The sequence below is a fragment of the Carcharhinus amblyrhynchos genome, chromosome 10, assembly GCF_965287045.1.
Source record: "Carcharhinus amblyrhynchos chromosome 10, sCarAmb.v2.hapA, whole genome shotgun sequence".
Taxonomy (NCBI): Eukaryota; Metazoa; Chordata; class Chondrichthyes; order Carcharhiniformes; family Carcharhinidae; genus Carcharhinus; species Carcharhinus amblyrhynchos.
The window spans coordinates 63,433,810-63,458,929 of record NC_137333.1 but is presented as its reverse complement, the minus strand read 5'-3'; the positions used below and the strand labels follow the sequence as shown (position 1 = coordinate 63,458,929).

The 25,120-nt window shown below is 44.9% G+C and overlaps 1 protein-coding gene across 1 annotated transcript in view; it reads right to left on the bottom strand.

Annotated features, from left to right (window-relative positions):
- Positions 1–1,306: 1,306 nt before the first annotated feature.
- LOC145349296 (high-affinity choline transporter 1-like) overlaps positions 1,307–25,120 on the bottom strand; it is a 111,048-nt gene continuing 87,234 nt past the window's right edge. The window contains exons 6-8 of the mRNA XM_080197802.1: positions 13,113–13,266; positions 11,276–11,493; positions 1,307–1,903 (exon numbers count right to left, since the gene is read on the bottom strand). Of these exons, the coding sequence (XP_080053928.1) occupies positions 1,307–1,903; positions 11,276–11,493; positions 13,113–13,266 (969 nt within the window). The remainder of the gene's footprint in view (positions 1,904–11,275; positions 11,494–13,112; positions 13,267–25,120) is intronic.

Below are 25,120 nucleotides of genomic sequence, written 5' to 3'. Positions count from 1 at the left end.
CAAGGGCTATCCTTTGAGGGTCTGCGTTAAGCATTTCAGCTATGTTTGCAATGTAAGTGTACACAATTACCACTTTTGACTTCACTCAGTTTCAATTTACTTCCAGCAATAAGACATCCAGTTATCAGGGGTCATGAATAATTAGTTAAGCACTGAAACAAAATGGATATGAAACCCTTGACTAGCGTAAGTAAACAGTACATGTGACAGAAAAGGTGATTGGAAAATAATTCAGAATTGTTTTTGAAAAAAACAGGAGTTCCAGCTTTATTGAGCAAAGGTAAATGAGGTGAAGAAGATTATAATCAGATGTCTAATCTTGTCAATCTTCCCTTAGTCACTGCTTCAGGCTGAACTGGACCATTTGCAGTCTTGCCATCTCATTTGATTCTGAGCTGAACTGTTAACTCCAGATGCTTTCTATCACAAAAAACACATCATTTCATCTCTGTTATTTTGCCCATCTCCACCCCTGCCTTAGCCATGTGCTACTGGAATTTTCATCTATGCTTTTATACCCTTCAGCCTGGACTGTTCCAAAGTGCATCTGGCCTTCAATCTTCCACCCTTCATAAATATAAGCTCATTCAGACTCTTTTGCCTGTATCCTAACTTGCATCAAGTCTCATTCATTCTGCTTGCTGACCTGAATTTGCTTGCTACTCTAGCAGCACCTCAATTTGAAAATTCTCATCATCGAGCTCTTGCATGGCCTTGCCCGTCCCTATCTCTGTAACCTCCTTTAGTCTTACAATTTCCCAAGAGTTCTGTATCTTTCAAGGTCTTCAGTCTCTTGTACATCTTTCACTTCCTTCGCTCCCCCATTGCTGGCTATGTCTTCAGCTTTCTAGACCCTAAATTCTGAAATTCCCTTTCTAAACTTCTCCGTCTCTCCAACAATCTCTTCCCCTTTAAGATGATCTGTTGAAACCTACCTCCTTGACCAAGTTTTTGGCCCTTTTTCCTCATGTCTCCTTCTTTGACTTTTGGTGTCAATTTTCATCTAATTATACTCCTGAGAAGTGTTTTCCTACATTAAAGATTACATGCAAGTTGTTGTTCTAAACTGAATGGAACAGTAACTAGCTAATGATATCCATTGCTAATAATTGACTCAGTTGGGATTTTTAGTCCACTAACTTTAACTGTTTATCAGTGAGTTTTGTTTTATTTATTATTTATAGCTTTTGCTAATCAAAACGATGAGGCATTTGCTTCAGGTGTAATACATTTTTGCCACAATGTCCATGTTTGAAGTTGAGGCATGTGTCTGTCATCTTTTTTTTGAAATCAATGGACTTGAAACTTAATCATTGACTGGTTCCTTGTCTTGAGAAGTAGTATTTTGAGGTTCCTCGTCTTCTTTATCTGAAGGCATCTGTTCAACTGCATCTGTGCTACCACTGATCTCTGATGCTATTTTATTTGTTTTTTCTTTTTTAAACTGTGGATCAAAGCCATGAAGAAAGTCCAGTTTTGGTGGGAAAATTCCTATATTGTAGAGATATTTAGTCAGAAATGAAACAAGTAAGTTCATCACAAAGGATGCTAACATTGATACAGTTTTGAACGGAAATCTTTGGGTATATATTGGTCCAGATGGAAACCTGAAATCTAAATGGCATCCAGCATAACAAATTAATGGTTTTAGTTGTAGGTAAGGCTCACCACCACCAACACGCAGCAAAAGACCAAAAAAGTAACCAGTGATGCAACCATATGCGTTAGTTCCCTTGACATACAGTACAGATACAAGCTGAGGAAAAAGTAGAACAAAGACAAGATCCGAGCTCAGATACCATAATCCATAGATCGAAGTGGACAGCCATGTCATCGCAGCTGCTATTGTTCCGAACACAAGGATAGCTGCTCGCATTATCCATACTAGCTCTTTATCTGTGGCCTGTAATATACATAAAGAGGGAAGGGTAAAAACACTAATTGACTATCCTTACTGTATGTTATGACAAGAAAAGTTTCCACAGTTTTTAATAAGTGCATTAATCATCCAGTTTTTTTTTGTTGAGGTGTATTTGCTCAGATCTGTCATTGCCCAAATGATCAATCTTCAAGCATGGGCTTAAATAGTGATTACCAACAGACTATCAGCGGACCAAATTGGATTGTGTCCTTAAACAATATTTTAATGCTGCATTGTACTGCATAACTCTGCATTTTAACACATGCAGTTCTTATCAAGAATCATTAAGTAATCAGATATAGTATCCTTATGCTAACTGTAGCATTAACACTGTTAATCTTGCCCAGGGAACAGGGGGACTGAACTTATAAAGTATGGTCTACAGGCCAGATTTCTCCGAACTCGCCTGTGGCTGGGATTCTCTGGTCCTGTTGCAGTGAATGGAGATTTGGCAGAGAACCAAATTCTCCATTCTGGCTGGCAGTGGAGAATCAACGACTGGAGAATTCTAGCCGATATTTTATTTTTCCAGTGACTGGGGTGGCATGGTGGCCCAGTGGTTAGTACTGCTGCCTCACAGCGCCAAGGACTCGGGTTCAATTCTGGCCCGTCTGTGTGGAGTTTGCACATTCTCCCCATGTCTCACAATCCAAAGATGTGTCGGTTAGGTTGATTGGCCGTGCCAAATTGAACCTAGTGTCAGGGGATTAGCATGGTAAATATGCGGGGTTACGGGAGTACAGTCTGGGTGGGATTGTTGTCGGTGCAAACTCAATGGGCTGAATGGCCTCCTTCTGCACTGTATAAATTTTATGGATTCTATGATTGCCAAACTAAAATTAGATGACTGTGCTCTATGCAAATAAACATACTTGCCAAGTGTGTTTATTGCATTTTGTTCAAAACTTTATAAATGCTAACAATTCAAAATTTTAAAAAGCTGCAAAATTGAATGTGTTTCTTTTAATATATTCATTGGATCTGGGTGTCGCTGACTAGACCAGCATTTATTGCCCATTCCTAATTCCAGTGAAAAGGTGGTGGTGAGCCACCTTTGTGAACTACTGCAGCCTTTGTGTTGTGGGCACAACCACAGTGCTGCTGGGAAAGGAGTTCCAGGAGTCTGACCCACAGACAGGAATGACAATATAATTCCAGGTCAGGATGTTCAGTCGTTTGGAGGGGAAGCTTGCAGGTGTTGGTGTTTCCATAATTATGATAGTTATGGGCCATATTTATAATAATTACGATACTTATGGGCCACATTTATAATATTTTTGTCACCAAGTAGAGTACTCTACTCATCAGTCAGATATTGAATTGGAAGAATTCCAAGCATAACTTTTCACAGTGTTGATTATTCTTTAGCAGGTATCCTACAAATGAAGTGGGTCAGTCAGTTTATTCAGTTTGAGAGTGAGAAACTTGGGTCAGAAACAACTGTGTTTAACTTAAATGAGGGGAATTACAATGAAATGAGGATAGGGTTAGCTAAAGTGGATGAGGTGCATAGTTTAGCAGGAAAGACAATGTGCAGGCAATGGCAGACATCTAAGGACATAATTCATGACTCTCAGCAAAAATGTTTTCCAGTAAGGAGAAAAGATTCTAAGAGAGGGATAAACCAACCATGGCTAACTAAGGAAGTTAAGAGGAGCATTCGACTGCATTTAAGGAAGCAAAACTCAGTGATAGCCCTGAAGTCTGGAATAAATTCAGAATCCAGCAAATGAGGGCTAAAAAGATAATAAAGAGAGAGAAAATAAATTACAAGAGCATATTAGCGAGAAATATAAAAACTGTTAAAAAGGGCTTCTTTAAATATATGAAAAGGATGAGAGAGGTCAAAGTGAAACCCTTTAGAAAATGAATCTAGGTGATAGTCATGAGGAACAAGGGAATAGCAGAGGACTTAAACAAATATTTTGCATCAGACTTTTAGGTGGGAGATACTTTGAACATCCCATTGAAACTAAAGAATATGAGGGAGGAATTAAGTACCATTACCATCACTAGAGAAATAGTATTAGACAAACTAACGGGAGTAAAGGCAGATAAATCTCCTTGATGGCTTGCATTCTAGGATCTTAAAAGAGGAAGCATGTGACATGCATAGGCAGCTGGGATCAAGTGGATCCCTTGAAGAGTATAGTGGCTGTAGGAGTAGAGTTAAGAGAGAAATCAGGAGAGCAAAAAAGGGGACATGAGATTGTATTGGCAGATAAGGCAAAGGAGAATCCAATTCTACAATTACATAAAGGGCAAAAGAGCAACTAGGGAGAGAATAGGGCGTCTTAAGGATCTGATACTACTTTCTAGTAATGGTGATGGTACTTAATGCCTCTTAAGGATCAACAAGATCATCTTTGTGTGGATCCACAACAGATGGATGAGATCCAAAATGAATATTTCACATCAGTATTTACTGTTGAGAAAGGCATTGATGTTAGAGAACTTGGGGAAACAAATGGTGGTGTCTTGAGGAGTGTACATATTACAGAGAAAGAGGTGCTGGAAGTTTTGAAGTGCATCAAGGTAGATACATCCCTGGGACCTGGTGAAGTGTATCCCAGGATGTTGTGGGAGGTTAGGGAAGAACTCACGGGTCCCCTAGCAGAGATATCGACAGTCACAGTTGAGGTGCATGACGTTTGGAGCATGGCAAATGTTGTGCATTTGTTTAACAAGGGCTACAGGGAAAAGCCTGGAAACTACAAGCTGGTGAACCTCATATCAGTAGTGGGTAAGTTGTTAGAATGTATTCTGAGAGACAGGATCTATAAGTATTTAGAGAAGCAAGGACTGATTAGGGACAGTCAGCATGGCTATGGAAAGTCATGTCTCACAAATCTGATTGTGTTTTTTGAAAGGGTAACCAAGAAGGTCGATGAGGGCAATGCTGTTGATGTTGTCTACATGGACTTCAGAAAGGCCTTTGACAAGGTACCGCATGGTAGGGTTGTTGCATGAGGTTAAATCTCACGGAATCCAGGGTAAGGCAATCAAATGGATACAAAATTAGCTGATGAAAGAAGACATAGGGTCAGTGCAGGGGTTGTTTTTCAAACTGGAAGCTAGTGGTGTGCCTCAGGGATCAGTGCTGGGTGCGTTGTTATTTGTCATTTATATTAATGATTTGGATGTGAATTTAATAGGCATGCCTAGTAAGTTTGCAGATGACACCAAGATTGGTGGCATAGTGTACAGTGAAGAACATTATCTAGGATTGCAACGGGTCTTAGATCAATTGGGTTAGTGGGTCGATGAATGGCAGATGGAGTTTAATTTAGGTAAATGCGAGGCGATGCATTTTGGTAGATTGAATCAGGGCAGGACTGACTCAGTTAATGGTGGGGTATTGGGGAGAGATATAGAACAAAGAGATCTAGGAATACAGGTTCGTAGCTTCTTGAAAGTGGAGTCACAGGTGGACAGGGCTGTGAAGAAGGCGTTTGGCACTTGGTTTCATTGACCAGAACATTGAGTAAAGGAGTTAGGATGTCTTGTTGAAGTTGTTCAAGACTTGGTAAGGCTATCTTTGGAATACTGTGTACAATTCTGGTCACCCTATTATAAAAAGGGTATTATTAAACTAGGAAGAGTGCAGAAAAGATTTACTAGGATGCTACTGGGACTTGATGGTTTGAGTTATATGGAGAGGCTGGAAAGACTGGGAGTTTTTTCGCTGGAGCGTGGGAGACTTACAGATGTTCTTATAGAGGTCTGTATATAATGAGGGGCATAGATTACCTAGATAGCCAACATCTTTCCCAAAGGTAGGGGAGTCTAAAGCTAAAGACCATAGGTTTAAGATGAGAGGGGAGAGATACAAAAAGGTCCAGAGGGGCAATTTTTTTTACAAAGGGTCGTGTGTGTCTGGAACAAGCTGCCAGAGGTAGTAATAGAAGCAGGCATAATTTTGTCTTTTATAAAGCATTTAGACAGTTACGTGGGTAAGATGGATATAGAAGGATATGAGCTTATGGGATATGTATGCAATTGGGACTAGCATAGTTGCTTAAAAAGGGGTGGCATGGACAAGTTGGGCCTAAGGGCCTGTTTCCATGCTATAAATCTCTATGGCTCTATAACCACAGGGATAATGGATGCATTGGTTGTCATTTTCCAAAAATCCTTGGATTCTGGAGAAGTATCAAAGAATTAGAAAACTGCCAATGTGACACCCCTATGCAAAAAGGAAGGAGGGCAAAAAAGTGAGTAACTATAGGCCATTTAGCCTAACATATATTGCTGGAAAAAATTGGAATCAATTATTAAGGAACTAATAGCAGCATATTTAGGAAATCATAATCTAGTCAAGCAGAGTCTACATGGCTTCATGAAAGGGAAATCATGTCCGACTAAGTTATTGGAGTTTTTTGAAGAAGTCTCAATCAGAATAGATAGAGGGGAACCAGTGTTGCATTTGACAAGTTATCTTACAAAAGGTTAAGTCTTAAAGTAAGAGCCCATGGTGTTGGAGATAGGATATTGGCATGTATAAAGAATTGGCTAATGGACAGTAGACAGTGAGAGGGGATAAAGGACTCTTTTTCAGCTTGTCCTAGGGCGGTTGGCAGTCTTCAGTGCTCAGACTGCTGAGAAGAAATTTCTCCTCAACTCAGACTTAAATTGACATCCCTTTATTCTGAGACTATGTTTCTGGTCCTAGGCTTTGTCCCAGAATTTATTCTGTCTTGTCATTAACAATCTGAATATGTTTCAACGAGATCAGCTCTCATTCTTTTAAATTCCAATGCGTAGTGTCCAAACCTGTTCAATCTTTCCTTATCAGACAATCCTTCCATACCAGGATCATTCTACTGAGCCTTCTCTGAACTGCCACTGATGAAATAATATATTTTCTCAAATAAAGGAACCAAAAATGCTCACAGTGCTCCAGATGTGGTCTCACCAGTACCTTGTATAGTTGCAGCAAGACTTTCCTACTCATATACTCCAACCCTCTTGTAATAGGGGCCAACATTCCATTAACCTTCCTGACAACCTGCTGTACCCAAATGCTCCCAAGTTCCTTTGTGTTGCAGCTTTCTGCAGTTTTTCTCCATTTAAGTAACACTCTGTTCTTTTGTTCTCCCTACCAAAATGAACAACTTCACATTTTCCCACATTATACTCCATTTGCCAACTTTTTGCCCTTTACTTAACCAATTAATATACCTTTTTGTAAGTTGTTTGTATCCCTCTCGCAAATTGCCTTTCCACCTATTTTTATGCCATCTGTAAGTTTGGCTACTGTACACTCACTTCCTTCCTCCCGGTCATTAACATATATATCAGTAAAAAAATAAATCCAACCTTCATCAGTTATTGTTAATGTCCATTTCAGATTATTAATTTCAGCTGAATTGTGTATGTAGTAAGTTATTTCACTGCAATGTTAAAGATGTCATTTAAAAAAGGCCAATGCAGATTGATTCTATCTCTAGATACAGATTTGGATGCTGGAAAAATGGTGGTTTCAGATCCAAACTACAGGGGCGAAATTTTCTCAAAAGAATTTTAAGTGTCAAATTTGTGTGAAAACCAGAGTAATTCGCATTGTTTTTTTTAAGTAGGAGTTCAGAGAAGAATCACCCACACTCTGTGCACTGTAGAGGTCACCAGCATGAATATCATTAAATTTCAGGGGGTGGGGCCTATTTCCACTAGAGAGGCTGAAATCAGCATGCTGAGTGGGCTACTGCACATGTGCCAATCTGTCAGTGCTGAGATCGGTGCATGCACAATGGTCCCATATTGCCAACCTCCTGATCGCTGGCCAGCCCCACAATGCCAGCTCTCTGCCACCCCACAGCCCAGGTGCTGGTCCCTCCAACTGTTCCCAGGCCCAGCCCCAACCCACCCCACTCCAGGCACACTGTGATCTCCAGCCCTTCCCCCCACCAATCACCCCACCCTGGACAGGAAACCCTTCCAATAGCCCCAACTCCCCCTTCCTCCACAGTGCGACCCACCCCAGCAGGCTGACAGACCTCCCCCTGGCTGATCCCCCCCGCCCCCAGCCCCCAGCCTGCCCGATCGCTGACCTCCCAGCTTCCCCCATCGATCCCTATATAGAATGGCAGTGGGATCCCCCACTCCACCAATTGCTCCATAGGCCCCTCCCCATCAGGCCTCCCTATGCTCCATCCTACTGGAACTGCCCCATGTCCGATGGGCAGTGCCAAGGTGCCTCCAGGCATTGGCACTTTGCCCCTTGGGCGATGCTGGGGAACAGGCTGGCATGGCCAGGGTGCCAATGCTGTGGGCTGCCCCGCCCTCCCCCCCACCCCCTCGCCGTCTGACCCTTTGGGAGCCCGATAGCACCCCACCTTCATTCCAGCAGGGTTAGGCCATTAGCTACCTGAAAGTGGGGAGCTACTGTAATCCCCAGTGAAATACCCTGGTGAGGTGGGAGATACTAGTGGGCCCAGAGACTTCAGTTTCAGACCTGCTAATCATATTTAAATCATATTAAAATTACCATGTAAATTGTCTTTATGCCTCCCCGCGATTTCTGGCTTGGAGCAGAAGCTGCTGGAAACCTGTGCTGGGAGATGCAAGGGGTGTGCAAATGCTTGTGCAAGCCCTGCAAATGGGCCGATGTGACAATCTCCCACTCAGCTGCGCTAAAATATTAGCGCTACACGATGGGAGAATCGCGACCTAGATCTTGGGTAACAAAGTTGGCATGACATTCTGCAGTACAACCCCCAGAGGGATATATTGAGCAAAGACAATCATAATATTATAAGAAATAGGAATGGGGAGGCCATTTGACCTATTGAGCTATGGCTGAGTTTGGCTTTAACTCCACTGTCTTGCATTTCCTCCCATAACCTTTGACATCCTCATAGATTAAAAATCTAACTCAGCCTTTAATGATTCAGCCTTCACAACTCTCTGTGGCAGAGAATTCCAAAGACTAATGAGTCCCTTAGAGAAGAAAATCTTCTTAATCTTTATCTAAAATGGGTGACACAATAATTTTAAACAATGCTTCCTAGTTCTTAATTCTTCTATGAGAGGAAACATTCATTCTCCTAAATGCCGATGAGTATTAGTCCAACCTTTCCATAAAAGCCATTACTTTCATCCCAGGAATCAGCCGAATGAAACATCCTAGGACTGTTTCCAATGCAAGTTTATCCTTAAGAGACAACAGCTACTCACTGCCCTCCAAGTGTGGTCTCACCCATGCCCTGAACCACTGTAGCAAGACTTCCTTAGTTTTATGCTCCATCCCCTTTGCAATAAAGGCCAACTTTCCACTTGCCTTATTAATTTTTTGCTATACCTGTATTCAAACTTGTTGTGATTCAAGTACAAATGCAAGATTCCTCCAAACTACAAACTGATTGCCAACCTGAAAACGATCCATTCTTTCTGACCCTCTGTTTTTGGTTAGTTAACCAATCCTCTATCCATGTTCATATATCACCCCCAGCACATCCTACTTATTTTGTGCAGTAACCTTTTATGTGGCACATTATCAAATGCCTTTTGGAAATCCAGATGCATTATGTCTATGGGTTCCCCTTTATCCACCATGCTGTTGGTCGTCCTCCTTTCTTGAATAGTGATATTACATTTGTGCTTTTCTAATCCACTGGGACCTTTCCAAAATGCAGGGAATTTTGGAAGATTATATCCAATACATCCATTGTCTCTACAGGCATTTCCTTGAAGACCCTCAGATGGAGGGCATCAGGTCCAGAGCTCTTGTCAGCTCTTAATCCCATTAATTTTCCTGGTACTTTTTCTCTAGTGATAGTGATTGTTAAGTTTCTCCCTCCAGTTTGCCCTTTGTTTTTCTACAATTGTGGGATGCTTTTTGTGTCTTCTACTGTGAAGATGGATACAAAATACTTATTCAGTATCTGTGCCATTTTGTTTTTTGTCATTATTAATTCCTCAGTCTCGCCCTCTAAGGAACAAATGCTCACTGTCACTGCTCCTTTCCTTTTTATATATTTTTAGCAGCCATTACTCTACGTTTTTACGTTCATTGATAGCTTTCTACCACACTCCAATTTCTACCTCTTAATTAGATTTTTGTCATTCTTTGATGTTTTTTCAATGTTTCTCAAACTTCTTGTCTACCACTAATTATTGGAGTATTGTACATCGCTTCTTTCAACCTAATACCTTCCTTAACTTCCTTAGTTAGCCACAGATGGTAAATTCTTCTCAGATTCTTCCTTCTCAATGGAATATATTTGTGTTGAGACATATGAAATATATCCTTAAATGGCTGCCATTAATTTTCTACTCTCTTACTTTTTAACTCACACTCCATTCAGACCGCACTCTAGGCTGCCTGTTCAGTAAGTTGTGTGAATGTGTTGTTGTGTCTAGTTTAGAGAGATTTTATTCTACCAATTAGATTTGAAATTAAAGGGAATTTTAAATTCCTCTGCTCAACAGATTCTGGGTGAAATGGGGTTTATGATTAAGCAACTCTATTTGCAGCCAGATTCCTGTTCTGTAGCGATCATTAAAACCTGCTGGGGAAGAAGCAGAGGTCCTGAAAGGTAAGATCTAAACAATAGTCTTTGTAGGGCCAGAGGAACTGGAACACTGTTCCAGGTCCCCTAAGGAAAGCTTATTCTTTCTGCTACCCTGGTTGCCCTCCCTTCCCACAACTAAAATGTTGCTGAAGCAGCCCTGTTTGGATATATTCATGGATGTTTCACTCTAATAGTCTCACCTTGCTAAAATAGACTTTTTTCCTATCCATCTCCAACTTTTTAAAGTCAATAGATTAAAGTATTCAAAGAAACTGAAAAAAATGCACCTCATCTCTTAATGCCCTTTTGATTTTTCTGCTGGACTGTTAACCATGTCTGGGAGATGAGTGTTGAATTCCTGGACTCTCCAAGATTCCTGTCATGTTACCAACCCCAACTATCACTTACCTGAGTTGTGAGAGGGGCTGGAGAGGGTTCTCTGAGCCACCCAAACTTTGATTGCTCGCAGCCAAGCTTTCTACTCATGCTGGCTTTCTGCAGGAGAGTTCAAATTCTCTCTTAGGTTTGTGAGGACTAACTGGCTCCGTGGGGCCCCATTCCGGCCATTTGACCTCAGGATGTTGATATGTTAAGAACGTAGTTTGATGATAAATATATTTAAAAACACATCTTCCAGCAACCTCCTTCAGTAATAATATTTGATCAATTTGATGTGATTAGATAAATTGAGTTTGTTACCCATATGCCACATTGACCAATCACCACGTTTCGCATAACTTAGCAACAATATATTACTTGGTAAAATACATGTAACAATGTAAAATAAAGTAAATATGTACAATAAATAAATTGAAGACTTGTAGGTTTAACACATGCTCACTTCATGCCTAATTACACCATGATAAATGTTCCGAGTAAACATGGAACTTGCTGATAGGATGGAAGAGTCAGCTGATGACATCACTGCAGCAGAGACAGCTCCAAGGCCAAAAAATGCAATGTAATTTGGACAAAGGTACCGTAGTATAATAGGCAAAATCATCTGAGTCTCATTCCTGTGCGTAGGATCTGGAAGACCATATTCAGTCCGATTCCAGTCTGTAAAAAAAAAATGTAACTCTTAGACAGCTAACAAATAGAATCACAAAGGCAAAATACTGCGGATGCTAGAATCTGAAACAAAAACAGAACATGCTGGAAAAACTCAGCAGCTCTGACAGCATCTGTGGAGAGAAAATAGAGTCACTGACCGAAATTCTCCCCAAAAATTTCAAAGTGTCAAATTTGCATGAAAATTGGAATACATTGCACTGGTTTTCCCAGCGTGTTTCCCAAAATGAATCTCCCACACTCTGCACTGCATAGGCCACTAGCGTGTTTTCATTAAAAACCAGGAGATGGAGCCTATTCCTTCTGAAGAGGCTGAAACCAGTGTGATGAGTGGGATCCCATGCATGTGCACATCTCTGGGAGATTGAAATTGCTGCTCTCAACCCCCCCACAGACACCGTTGACCTCATCGCTGGCCTCTTACCACCGCACCACTCCCACACCCGCCTGCCCACCCACCTGCACACTGCTGGCCCCCTGAGCGACCCAGATATCGTTAGCACCCATCCCCCCAATTCCCCTGCCCCACTTCACACAAACTGGCCTCATTGCTGCCTTGGACACAAATAATGCTGTGCTGCCATGCACACCCCCTGTCTTCGAGCATTCCCCTTGTTGAATGAGAGTCTTGAGCATTGCACCCCCTAGACCCAGCACCTTGTTGAATGAGAGCCAATCAGTGCCTTGGGAGATGGCTCACCCTCTATTGAAACCAGGTTCCCTTTACATTTCTCACAAGAATTTTTTGCTAACTGGCCCACTGGCCCAAACTGACTGCAACTGCACTCCCGTAATGAGCCAGAACTGCATATAAGCTGCAATAATGGAGACAGTGCCAGTCACACCAGGAAGGTGGCTGGAAAGAAACCTGTCGGGAGGTTCTCTGAGGCTGACCAGGCCTGCCTGAAGGATGCAGTGGAGGAGAGGCACTAGCTGCTCATCTCCATTCAGGATCATCACCCAAGGGGTCATGCTGCAAATGCATTGTGCGGGTATAGTGGCAGCTGCAGTTAATATCAGAACCTTGACACCTCAGTCCAGGAAACTGCGTCAGAAGAAACTGAATTACATTCTTCAGGCAGCAAGGGTGAATGTGCATTCCATTCTGAAACCTACTCCCTCAAACCCACATTCAGCATTTGCCAGTGGTAACCCTTTTTCCTGAAACAGCCAATACAAGCTTCAAAACTCAGGCACACATTGCACCCTATGCATTTCAAAATATCCAATGCTTTCAATCCCCCTAACTTCTCCACAGGGGAAAAGCGCGCATAACCAGAGAGGGCACAGACTGGTGAAGATGTGTCCGAGCTGTGGCACCTGACAGTCTGTGAGCAGCGTGCCCTGGAGCTGGCAGGGGGAGAATCAACTCCTAGAATGGGAACCAACCAGAATGTGCTGGAAAAACCCAGCAGGATTGGCAGCTTCTGTGGAAAGAGAAACAGAGCTAACCTTATGAGTCTAATGACCCTTCTCTTGAATGCTTAATTAATAAACACGCACCTGGATAATTTTGCTGTCTGTAAACTTCTAACTATACATTGAAATGTTTTAGGCTGCTTAGGCATTAACTCATTCTTATATAGATTAAAATAGTTTGACATTACCAGTTGATACTCCTATTGCACCAATGACTACAGATGGAACAGCCAGTACTAAAGTGCACAAAGCACCCACAAAGGAGAGTATTTGCGCTTGAAGAGCCGTGGAGGCAGAAAGCACCCTCTGAAAGTATGCCTGCCAAGGAATTCCTCCCAAAATCTGGAAAAACAAAAAATAATTAGCTGTTTAGACAGACATTGCTTCATGCTACATTCTGTGGGTTCATGATACAGAAATATATTATGTGTGAGTATTTTTATTAATTTTAAAGGAAGAATGGTATTTATATAATGCATGATTTTGGTTTGTCGTGTTGACGTAAAAAGAAAAATCTACGGCCCCTTCAGATTTGGAGCACTCTCCCCTCTGGGTCTTGTAACTTCCATTCCACTTCCCCCTGGCCTGCCCTCCTGACACTGAGATCGATCTCCATCCCCTTCAACCACCCAGGGCATCTGTTACTCTGTTGCTTCTGGGACTCCCGGTACTTACCTCAAGCATGGTCCCAGGACCTCTTCTGGTCACTACAGCACTCTGCCTGGAGGATCTGGAGAGCTGCAAGCCAATCTGATATTAATTTTAATATTAAAGTCCCACAGCACAGAGGCAGGCTCTTTAACCATCCCACCTCAGCATTCAACAGCCCCTAGAGCCATAGAGTCATAGAAGTTTACAGCTTGGAGCAGGCCCTTCAGCTCAACTTATTCATGCCGCCCAGTTTTTACCATTAAGCTAATCCCAATTGCCTACGTTTGGCCCAAATCCCTTTATACCCATCTTACCCATGTAACTGTCTAAATGCTTTTTAAAAGACAAAATTGTACCCGCCTCTACTACTACCTCTGGCAGCTCGTTCTAGAAACTCTCCATCCTCTGTGTGAAAAAATTGCCCCTCTAGACCCTTTTATAATCTCTCCCCTGACATTAAACCTATGCCCTCTAGTTTTAGACTCCCCTTCCTTTGAGAAAAGATGTTGACTGTCTAGCTGATCTATGCTTCACGTTATTTTCTAGACCTTCATAAGATCACCCATAAGCCGCCTACGCCCCAGGGAAAAAAGTCCCAGTCTATCCAGCCTCTCCTTATAACTCAAACCATCAGTCCTGGTAGCATCACAGTAAATCTTTTCTGCGCTCTTTCTAGTTTAATAATATCCTTTCTATAATAAGATGACCAGAACTCTACATGGTATTCCAAGTATGGCATTACCAATGTCTTGTACAACTTCAACAAGATGTCCCAACTCCTGTATTCAGTGTTCTGATCAATGAAACCAAGCATGCTAAATGCCTTCTTCACCACTCTGTCCACCTGTGACTCCATTTTCAAGGAGCTATGAACCTGTACCCCTAGATCTCTTTATTCTACAGCTCTCCGCTATGCCCTATCATTAACTGAGTAAATCCTGCCCTGGTTTGGTCTACTAAAAATGCATCAGCTCACATTTATCTAAATTAAACTCCATCTGCCATTCGTTAGCCCACTGGCCCAATTGATCCCGTTGCAATCCTAGATAACCTCTTCACTGTCCATGATGCCACCAACCTTGGTGACATCTGCAATCTTACTAACCATTCCTCCTAAATTTTCATCCAAATCATTCTCACCCAGCACCGATCCCTGAGGCACACCGCTGGTCAAAGGCCTCCAGTTTGAAAAGCAACCCTCTACAACCACTCTCTTTTTTCTGTCATTAAGCCAATTCTGTATCCAATTGACCTCCTCACCCTGGATCCCGTGAGATTTAACCTTATGTAATAACCTACCATGTGGCACCTTACTAAAGTCCATGTGGACATGCATAGTCCACATCTACCTTCTTGATTACCCCTTATAAAAACTCGGTCAAATTTGTGAGACATGATTTTCCACTGACAAAGCCATTCTGACTGTCCCTGTGGCTACTTCCAACCTGTTCCCCAGGGGTGGCTAACCTGATTCCAGTTAGCACCCGACCACGCCCCCCGTCCCCCCACCACCACCACCATCACCGGAGAATGATATATTCTACATTTACTGGTTTCCCTTTATCTGACCTATTAGTTACATCCTCAATAAAGCACTTGTAAATTTAACAAACATGATTGCTTTTATGTAAAACCATGTTGACTTTGTCTCATCATACCATGATTTTCTAAGTGCTTTATTAAAATGTCTTTATTATTGGATTCCAGTACTTTTCTGATGGCTAACAGCAAGCCTAACTGACTTATAGTTTTCTGTTCCCTCACCCCCTCCTTTTTTAAATAGTGGAGTTACATTTTCTAATTTCCAATCAATTGGAACTATCCTAGAATGGCTTAAAGTTGAATGTTTATTCATTAGTGTCACAAGTAGGCTTCCATTTACACTGCAATAAAGTTACTGTGAAAATCCTCTAGTCACCATACTCCAGCACCTGTTTGGGTACAATGAGGTAGAATTTAGCATGGCCAATGCACCTAACCAGCATGTCTTTTGGACTGTGGGAGGAAACCGGAGGACATGGAGAAAACCCACACAGACACGGAGAGAACATGCAGACTTCAGACAGACAATGACCCAAGTCTGGAATCAAACCCGAGGCCCTGGCACTGTGAGACAGCAGTGCTAACCATTGTGCCACCCTTAAGAATTGAGAATTGAGAGAATTTTGTAAAATCACCACCAGGACATCTATAGCTATCACTTTTAGCACTCGAGAGTGTAAGCTATCAGGTTCGGGAAGTTGTTTTTTAGACCTTCACATGTTTTGAATATGTTTTCTCTGCTGATGTTAATTACCTCAAGTTCCTCTCTCTTAATACCTCCATTGTGGTATGTAATTGCTGTCTTCTCTTGTGTGTTGACTGTAAATCAGTTGTGTTTAATAACATGCAGTGGAGAGCGTTAATAGGAGTTTCATTTAAGTAATTTAAATAGAGACTCACTGAAACCAGGGTGCACTTGAGTTAGGAGTGCATGCTTGTAATGTTTTGTCCTGTAAATAAACGTTACACTGAGTAAAAATTGGCTCCAGTCCCACTCTTCACCAGTATATAACACTGCACAAACAGACACAAAATACTTGTTCAACAGCTCTACTTTTTTGGAATCGCCATGATAATTTCTCTACCTCTGAGAAATCAACATTTCCTTTAGTTCCTCCTCTTGCAATCTGTTTTATATTCCTGACTAGCTTTCTCGCATATTCTGGTTGTTCCTTTTTATCAACCTTTTGCTTGTCCTTTGCTGGTTTCCCAAACTTTCCCAAACCTCAAATTTGCTTCTAATCTTTGCAAAGTAACAAGCTTCTTCTCATATCCTTACCATACCTACCAGTAAACCACGAATGAATGTTTGTCATTGAATCTTTGTTTTTTAGTGGAATGTAAATTGTTTCTTTAAATGTTTCCCGCTGCTCAGCAGTACTTGGGGTTTTGAGGTTGCAGCACTCACAAGAATGGGGAGGATATCTTAGCTGGAGATCCTGTTGAGGGAGTTGATGGGGCTGCAATGAGGTGAGGTCTCATAAGGATGGAAGGAAGACATGTGTGGCGGGAAGTGGCTGAGGGCATCATCAGCTAGAGTTTTTCCTCCAAATTGGAGATAGTGCACCAGGGTATCATCACCATGGAGCACCTCAAGAGGGCAAGATTGGTGAGCAATGTATTATTCTTGCTGGCTAAGCATTCCCCTATCCAGCACGCCACTGGTCGACACAATTGCAGCTTCGTTCATTCCTCTCCCCTTGCATACCTCATATTTCCTTCAGAGCAACTAATATCACATTCTATTGCCTTCTCACACTCATACCTCATAGGCACCCTCCAGAAATGGTGTCCTTCCTTCCTTTGGACATAAGGCATTATTAGCACTCTCACCTTCCTGCCTTCTCACCTTGCAGCAGAGAGCATATGATTTTGCAAGAGGCAGACAGCCATGATGGGTAAGCAGGGTGATATGGGTTCAGCAGGGGTGGGTCTGCAGTGACAGAAACCCTTTTGATCACGGACAATGGGTAGCCAGCTAATTTACTGGAAAGAAGGACTGGTTCTATGATGTCAGCTTGAGACACTGGTGAACACGCATGTCGAGAGAGCTGAACCTCCACCTATAGACCTGGTGTTAAGGATTTCACTACAATCCAACTGGAATTCTGTGGCCACCCCCTCTGCCTGATTGCTGAAGGAGTGACTGCTGGTGCTGCTCCTGCTGTTGCTCCTGCTGCTGGTGTTGTTTGTGCTGCTGGTGTTTCTCCTGCTGCTGATGTTCCTGTGCTGGTGTTGCTCCTGCTGCTGGTGTTGTTTGTGCTGCTGGTGCTGCTCCTGCTGCTGGTGTTGTTTGTGCTGCTGGTATTGCTCCTGCTGCTGATGTTCCTGTGCTGGTGTCGCTCCTGCTGCTGGTGTTGTTTGTGCTGCTGGTGTTCTTTGTGCTGCTGGTGTTGCTCCTGCTGCTGGTGTTGTTTGTGCTGCTGGTGTTGCTCCTGCTGCTGGTGTTGTTTGTGCTGCTGGTGTTGCTCCTGCTGCTGATGTTGTTCCTGCTGCTGGTGTTGTTTGTGCTGCTGGTGTTGCTCCTACTGCTGGTGTTGCTCCTGCTGCTGGTGTGGTTCCTGCTGCTGGTGTTGTTTGTGCTGCTGGTGTTGCTCCTGCTGCTGGTGTTGCTCCTGCTGCTGGTGTTACTCCTACTGCTGATGTTGCTCCTGCTGCTGGTGTTGCTCCTGCTGCTGGTGTTACTCCTACTGCTGATGTTGCTCCTGCTGCTGGTGTTACTCCTGCTGCTGATGTTGTTCCTGCTGCTGGTGTTACTCCTACTGCTGGTGTTGCTCCTGCTGCTGGTATTGCTCCTGCTGCTGATGTTGCTCCTGCTGCTGGTGTTGCTCCTGCTGCTGATGTTGCTCCTGCTGCTGGTGTTGCTCCTGCTGCTGGTGTTGCTCCTGCTGCTGATGTTGCTCCTGCTGCTGGTGTTGCTCCTGTTGCTGGTATTGCTCCTGCTGCTGATGTTGCTCCTGCTGCTGGTGTTGCTCCTGCTGCTGATGTTGCTCCTGCTGCTGGTGTTGCTCCTGCTGCTGATGTTGCTCCTGCTGCTGGTGTTGCTCCTGCTGCTGATGATGCTCCTGCTGCTGGTGTTGCTCCTGCTGCTGGTGTTGCTCCTGCTGCTGGCATTGCTCCTGCTGCTGATGTTGCTCCTGCTGCTGGTATTGCTCCTGCTGCTGGTGTTAATCCTGCTGCTGGTGTTGTTCCTGCTGCTGGTGTTACTCCTGCTGCTGATGTTGTTCCTGCTGCTGATATTGCTCCTGTTGCTGGTATTGCTCCTGCTGCTGGTGTTGTTCCTGCTGCTGGTGTTGCGCCTGCTGCTGATGTTGCTCCTGCTGCTGGTATTGCTCCTGCTGCTGGTGTTGTTCCTGCTGCTGGTGTTGCGCCTGCTGCTGATGTTGCTCCTGCTGCTGATGTTGCTCCTGCTGCTGATGTTGCTCCTGCTGCTGATGTTACTCCTGCTGCTGGTGTTGCTCCTGCTGCTGGTGTTGCTCCTGCTGCTGGTGTTACTCCTGCTGCTGGTGTTGCTCCTGCTGCTGGTGTTACTCCTGCTGCTGATGTTACTGCTGCTGCTGGTGTTGCTCCTGCTGCTGGTGTTGCTCCTGCTGCTGATGCTGTTCCTGCTGCTGGTGTTACTCCTGCTGCTGGTATTGCTCCTGCTGCTGGTGTTGTTCCTGCTGTTGGTGTTACTCCTGCTGCCGGCATTGCTCCCGCTGCTGGTGTTGTTCCTGCTGCTGATGTTGTTCCTGCTGCCGGTTTGCTCCTGCTGCTGGTGTTGCTCCTGCTGCTGATGTTGTTCCTGCTGTTGGTGTTACTCCTGCTGCCGGCATTGCTCCCGCTGCTGGTGTTGTTCCTGCTGCTGATGTTGTTCCTGCTGCCGGTTTGCTCCTGCTGCTGGTGTTGCTCCTGCTGCTGATGTTGTTCCTGCTGCTGGTTTTGCTCCTGCTGCTGGTGTTACTCCAGCTGCCGGTATTGCTCCTGCTGCTGGTGTTGCTCCTGCTGCTGATGTTGTTCCTGCTGCTGGTGTTGTTCCTGCTGCTGGTGTTGCTCCTGCTGCTGGCGTTGCTCCTGCTGGTGATGATGCTCCTGCTGCTGATGTTGCTCCTGCTGCTGATGTTGCTCCTGCTGCTGGTGTTGCTCCTGCTGCTGATGTTGTTCCTGCTGCTGGTGTTGCTCCTGCTGGTGATGTTGCTCCTGCTGCTGGTGTTGCTTCTGCTGCTGGTGTTGCTCCTGCTGCTGTTGTTACTCCTGCTGCTGGTGTTGCTCATGCTGCTGGTGTTACTCCTGCTGCTGGTGTTGCTCCTGCTGCTGATGTTGCTCCTGCTGCTGGTGTTAATCCTGCTGCTGATGTTGCTCCTGCTCCTGGTGTTACTCCTGCTGGTGATGTTGCTCCTGCTGCTGACGTTGTTCCTGCTGCTGGTGTTGCTCCTGCTGCTGATGTTGTTCCTGCTGCTGGTGTTGCTCCTGCTGCTGATGTTGTTCCTGCTGCTGGTGATGTTGCTCCTGCTGCTGATGTTGCTGCTGCTGCTGGTGTTGCTCCTGCTGCTGGTGTTGCTCCTGCTGCTGGTATTGCTCCTGCTGCTGGTGTTACTCCTGCTGCTGGTGTTGCTCCTGCTGCTGGTGTTGCTCCTGCTGCTGGTTTTGTTCCTGCTGCTGGTGTTGCTCCTGCTGCTAGTGTTACTCCTGCTGCTGGTGTTGTTCCTGCTGCTGGTGTTGCTCCTGCTGCTGATGTTGCTCCTGCTGCTGGTGTTGCTCCTGCTGCTGATGTTGCTCCTGCTGCTGGTGTTGTTCCTGCTGCTGGTGTTGCTCCTGCTGCTGATGTTGCTCCTGCTGCTGGTGTTGCTCCTGCTGCTGATGTTGTTCCTGCTGCTGTTGTTACTCCTGCTGCTGATGTTGCTCCTGCTGCTGGTGTTACTCCTGCTGCTGGTGTTGTTCCTGCTGCTGGTGTTGCTCCTGCTGCTGATGTTGTTCCTGCTGCTGATGTTCCTCCTGCTGCGGGTGTTACTCCTGCTGCTGATGTTGTTCCTGCTGCTGGTGTTGCTCCTGCTGCTGATGTTGCTCCTGCTGCTGGTGTTGCTCTTGCTGCTGATGTTGCTCCTGCTGCTGGTGTTGCTCCTGCTGCTGGTGTTACTCCTGCTGCTGGTGTTGTTCCTGCTGCCGGTGTTGCTCCTGCTGCTGATGTTGCTCCTGCTGCTGGTGTTACTCCTACTGCTGATGTTGCTCCTGCTGCTGATGATGCTCCTGCTGCTGGTGTTGCTCCTGCTGCTGATGTTGCCCCTGCTGCTGGTGTTACTCCTGCTGCTGATGTTGCTCCTGCTGCTGATGATGCTCCTGCTGCTGGTGTTACTCCTGCTGCTGATGTTGCTCCTGCTGCTGGTGTTGCTCCTGCTGTTGGTGTTGTTTGTGCTGCTGGTGTTCTTTGTGCTGCTGGTGTTGCTCCTGCTGCTGGTGTTGTTTGTGCTGCTGGTGTTGTTCCTGCTGCTGGTGTTGCTCCTGCTGCTGGTGTTGTTTGTGCTGCTGGTGTTGCTCCTGCTGCTGGTGTTGTTTGTGCTGCTGGTGTTGCTCCTGCTGCTGGTGTTGTTTGTGCTGCTGGTGTTGTTCCTGCTGCTGGTGTTACTCCTGCTGCTGATGTTGTTCCTGCTGCTGGTGTTGTTCCTGTGCTGGTGTTGCTCCTGCTGCTGGTGTTGCTCCTGCTGCTGGTGTTGCTCTTGCTGCTGATGTTGCTCCTGCTGCTGGTGTTGCTCCTGCTGCTGGTGTTGTTTGTGCTGCTGATGTTGCTCCTGCTGCTGGTGTTGCTCCTGCTGTTGGTGTTGTTTGTGCTGCTGGTGTTCTTTGTGCTGCTGGTGTTGCTCCTGCTGCTGGTGTTGTTTGTGCTGCTGGTGTTGTTCCTGCTGCTGGTGTTGCTCCTGCTGCTGGTGTTGTTTGTGCTGCTGGTGTTGCTCCTGCTGCTGGTGTTGTTTGTGCTGCTGGTGTTGTTCCTGCTGCTGGTGTTACTCCTGCTGCTGATGTTGTTCCTGCTGCTGGTGTTGTTCCTGTGCTGGTGTTGCTCCTGCTGCTGGTGTTGCTCCTGCTGCTGGTGTTGCTCTTGCTGCTGATGTTGCTCCTGCTGCTGGTGTTGCTCCTGCTGCTGGTGTTACTCCTGCTGCTGGTGTTGTTCCTGCTGCCGGTGTTGCTCCTGCTGCTGGTGTTGCTCCTGCTGCTGATGATGCTCCTGCTGCTGGTGTTGCTCCTGCTGCTGGTGTTGCTCCTGCTGCTGGTGTTAATCCTGCTGCTGATGTTGTTCCTGCTGCTGATGTTGTTCCTGTGCTGGTGTTGCTCCTGCTGCTGGTGTTGCTCCTGCTGCTGATGTTGCTCCTGCTGCTGGTGTTGCTCCTGCTGCTGGTGTTGCTCCTGCTGCTGATGTTACTCCTGCTGCTGGTGTTGCTCCTGCTGCTGGTGTTGCTCCTGCTGCTGGTGTTGTTTGTGCTGTTGGTGTTGCTCCTGCTGCTGATGTTGCTCCTGCTGCTGGTGTTAATCCTGCTGCTGATGTTGTTCCTGCTGCTGGTGTTGCTCCTGCTGCTGGTGTTGTTTGTGCTGTTGGTGTTGCTCCTGCTGATGATGTTGCTCCTGCTGCTGGTGTTGCTCCTGCTGCTGGTGTTGCTCCTGCTGCTGATGTTGCTCCTGTTGCTGGTTTTGCTCCTGCTGCGGGTGTTACTCCTGCTGCTGAAGTTGTTCCTGCTGCTGATGTTACTCCTGCTGCTGATGTTGCTCCTGCTGCTGGTGTTGCTCCTGCTGCTCATGTTGCTCCTGCTGCTGATGTTGTTCCTGCTGCTGGTGTTGCTCCTGCTGCTGGTGTTGCTCCTGCTGCTGATGTTGCTCCTGTTGCTGATTTTGCTCCTGCTGCGGGTGTTACTCCTTCTGCGGGTGTTACTCCTGCTGCTGATGTTGTTCCTGCTGCTGATGTTGCTCCTGCTGCTGATGTTGCTCCTGCTGCTGGTGTTGCTCCTGCTGCTGGTGTTGCTGTTGCTGCTGATGTTGCTCCTGCTGCTGATGTTGTTCCTGCTGCTGATGTTGTTCCTGCTGCTGGTGTTGCTCCTGCTGCTGATGTTGCTCCTGCTGCTGATGTTGTTCCTGCTGCTGGTGTTGCTGTTGCTGCTGATGTTGCTCCTGCTGCTGATGTTGCTCCTGCTGCTGGTGTTGCTCCTGCTGCTGGTGTTGCTGTTGCTGCTGATGTTGCTCCTGCTGCTGATGTTGTTCCTGCTGCTGATGTTGCTCCTGCTGCTGGTGTTGCTCCTGCTGCTGATGTTGTTCCTGCTACTGATGTTGCTCCTGCTGCTGATGTTGCTCCTGCTGCTGGTGTTGCTGTTGCTGCTGATGTTGCTCCTGCTGGTGATGTTGCTCCTGCTGCTGATGTTGTTCCTGCTGCTGATGTTGCTCCTGCTGCTGGTGTTGCTCCTGCTGCTGGTGTTGCTGTTGCTGTTGCTGTTGCTCCTGCTGGTGATGTTGCTCCTGCTGCTGATGTTGTTCCTGCTGCTGATGTTGTTCCTGCTGCTGATGTTGCTCCTGCTGCTGATGTTGATCCTGCTGCTGGTGTTGCTCCTGCTGCTGATGTTGCTCCTGCTGCTGGTGTTACTCCTGGTGCTGATTGGAATCTTGGTGCTGCTAGCTCAGCTACATTGATGAACCGCCCTACCCTCGATCTTCAATACAAATGGATGGTGGACCTGCATTAGTTATTTCTGTGTCACTCTGAATACTGACAGCAGGAAAATGCAGCAGAATGTGAATGAAGCCCAGACAGGGGAGGTACCATTCAGTCAGTGATAGCATCGTTTGGACAGCAGCCTCTCGTCTCTCCATGTCTGGAGTTTCCTGTGTAACGAATCATAAATTTACATTTTCACTGCAGAAGTTCTCTATGTCATGTACCCAACTTCTTCAACCTGCTGGGGTGCAGATATATCATGGAACTTCTGTGCTATTGGCAAAGAGGGAATCCATGTGCAAAATTGCTTCTAATTGCTGTAATATCAGTGTTGTTTTATTAAAAGATAGTTATCAGTAAACCTTACACGCCCTGAGACCTCTTCATGAGACAACATACAAACTTACAACAATGGGTGGGATTTTACTGCTCGCTTGTCCCAAAACCATAAAATCCCACCTGAGATCAATGGACCTTTCCATTTTCCTGCGCCCTCTTCATTCCCGTGACGGGCAGGGTGGTAAAATTCCAGCCAATAGCGCAATTGGGTTGCCACCTCATCCCTGGGGGTTTCCCACTGTCCTCCTTTCCTCGCCTTGGTAAAACAAGAAGTGGGGGAGGTCACATCAGGATCCTAACCCAATATAAATTTCTGAAACCTTTCATCAGGATTATGAAACTTGAAATGTCAGCCCAGTTTCTCTCTCCACAGATGCAGTCTGACCTGGTGAGTACTTCCTGTATTTTCTAAACTTATTTCAAATGTGCAATATTTTGCTTTTGTAATATTCCACATTGTGTATACTACTCCTTGATCTCAGAAATTGGACAGATGGAAATCAGGAAATTATAGTCCAGTCAACCTAGGACTTGTTGCCAGGAAATTACTGTCTTTGATAGGGTGACTGAATCCTTGAAAATTTTCAACTGATCTGAGGAATCCAGCATTGACTGGTAAGGGGAAGGTCACACTTAATGAAGCTGATTGAATATTTTGATGAGGTGACTAAATTACTGGACAAGGGGATGTCCAAAGATGTCATTTAAATGAACTCTCAGAAGGCATTTGATTACCTCATAAAAGACTGTTAGCTGAAGGTAATGTTCATGGAATTGTAAGTAAATTATTGACCTGGCTGGGAGACTGGTTGAGAGGAAGAAGACAGGGAGCAGGGGTAATGGGCTGGAACTCTAAGTGGCAGAATGTGAAAAGTAGTTTCCATGAGGGTCTGTATTAGGGCCTCCAATAATCCCCATATTTATTAATGAATTAGACTAAAGGATACAAAGTCACATGTACACGTTCCTAAGGCATAAAGATAAGCAGCATTGTAAGCAGCACAGAGCAAAGCATAAAATTATTAAGAGATATTGATAGATTAAGTGGGCTAAACTGTGGCAAATGCATTTCAATGGAGGCAATTGTGAGATCATCCACTTTGGACCTAAAAATGATTTAAGTGGGTACTTCTTGAATGATGAAAAGCTAGGAATAGTTGTTATTCAGAGAGACACGAGGATCCAAGTAAACAGATCATTAAATTATAATGAATAGGCACAGAAAACTAATAAAAAGCCTAATGGAATGCTGTCCTTTATATTTAGATGGCTATAATACGGGTTAGAAGTCATGCTTTGGCTATACAAAAACCAGATCAGATCACCTCTAGTTCTGTTAGCAGTTCTGGGCATCATTCGTTACAAGGCTACATTAGTTATGAAAGGATTGCAGCATAGATTTACAAGAATGATGCCTGCATTCAGTGGGCTAAACTATGTGTACAGGTTATACAAACTTCAGGTTTATTTCCTGGAATTGTGAAAAATATGGGGTGAGCTGATTGAAATTTTCAAGATTTTACATGGACAGATTGGGAAGAACTATTTATTCCAGTTGGAGAATCTAGGACCCATGCAAAAATTGAGTCAGATCTTTTCAGAGTGAAATTAGGGATCTCTATTCTGTATATGGCAATTGATAGTGGATTACTTGTCAGTTTTAAAACAGATTGATAGGTTTTTCTGATAACCAAAGTATTAAGGAAATTAAGGACAAAAGTGGGTCAATGGAATTAGTTCAGAGGTGAACCATGACCTTACTGTATCAAGAAATAGGTTTGAGGAGCTACATAGCCTACTCCTGTTCTTATGTCCCGAAGTGCTTTTTAACTGAAGTCACCATTGCAATGTAGGAAGCACTAAAATTAATTCACACACAGCAAGGTCACAAACTGAATGTAATAATGGCCAAGTAATTTGTTTTAGTGATGCGAAGGGAATATACTATCCAGAACATCAAGGAATCTTTCCTTGCTCTTCTTCAAAATAGTGCCA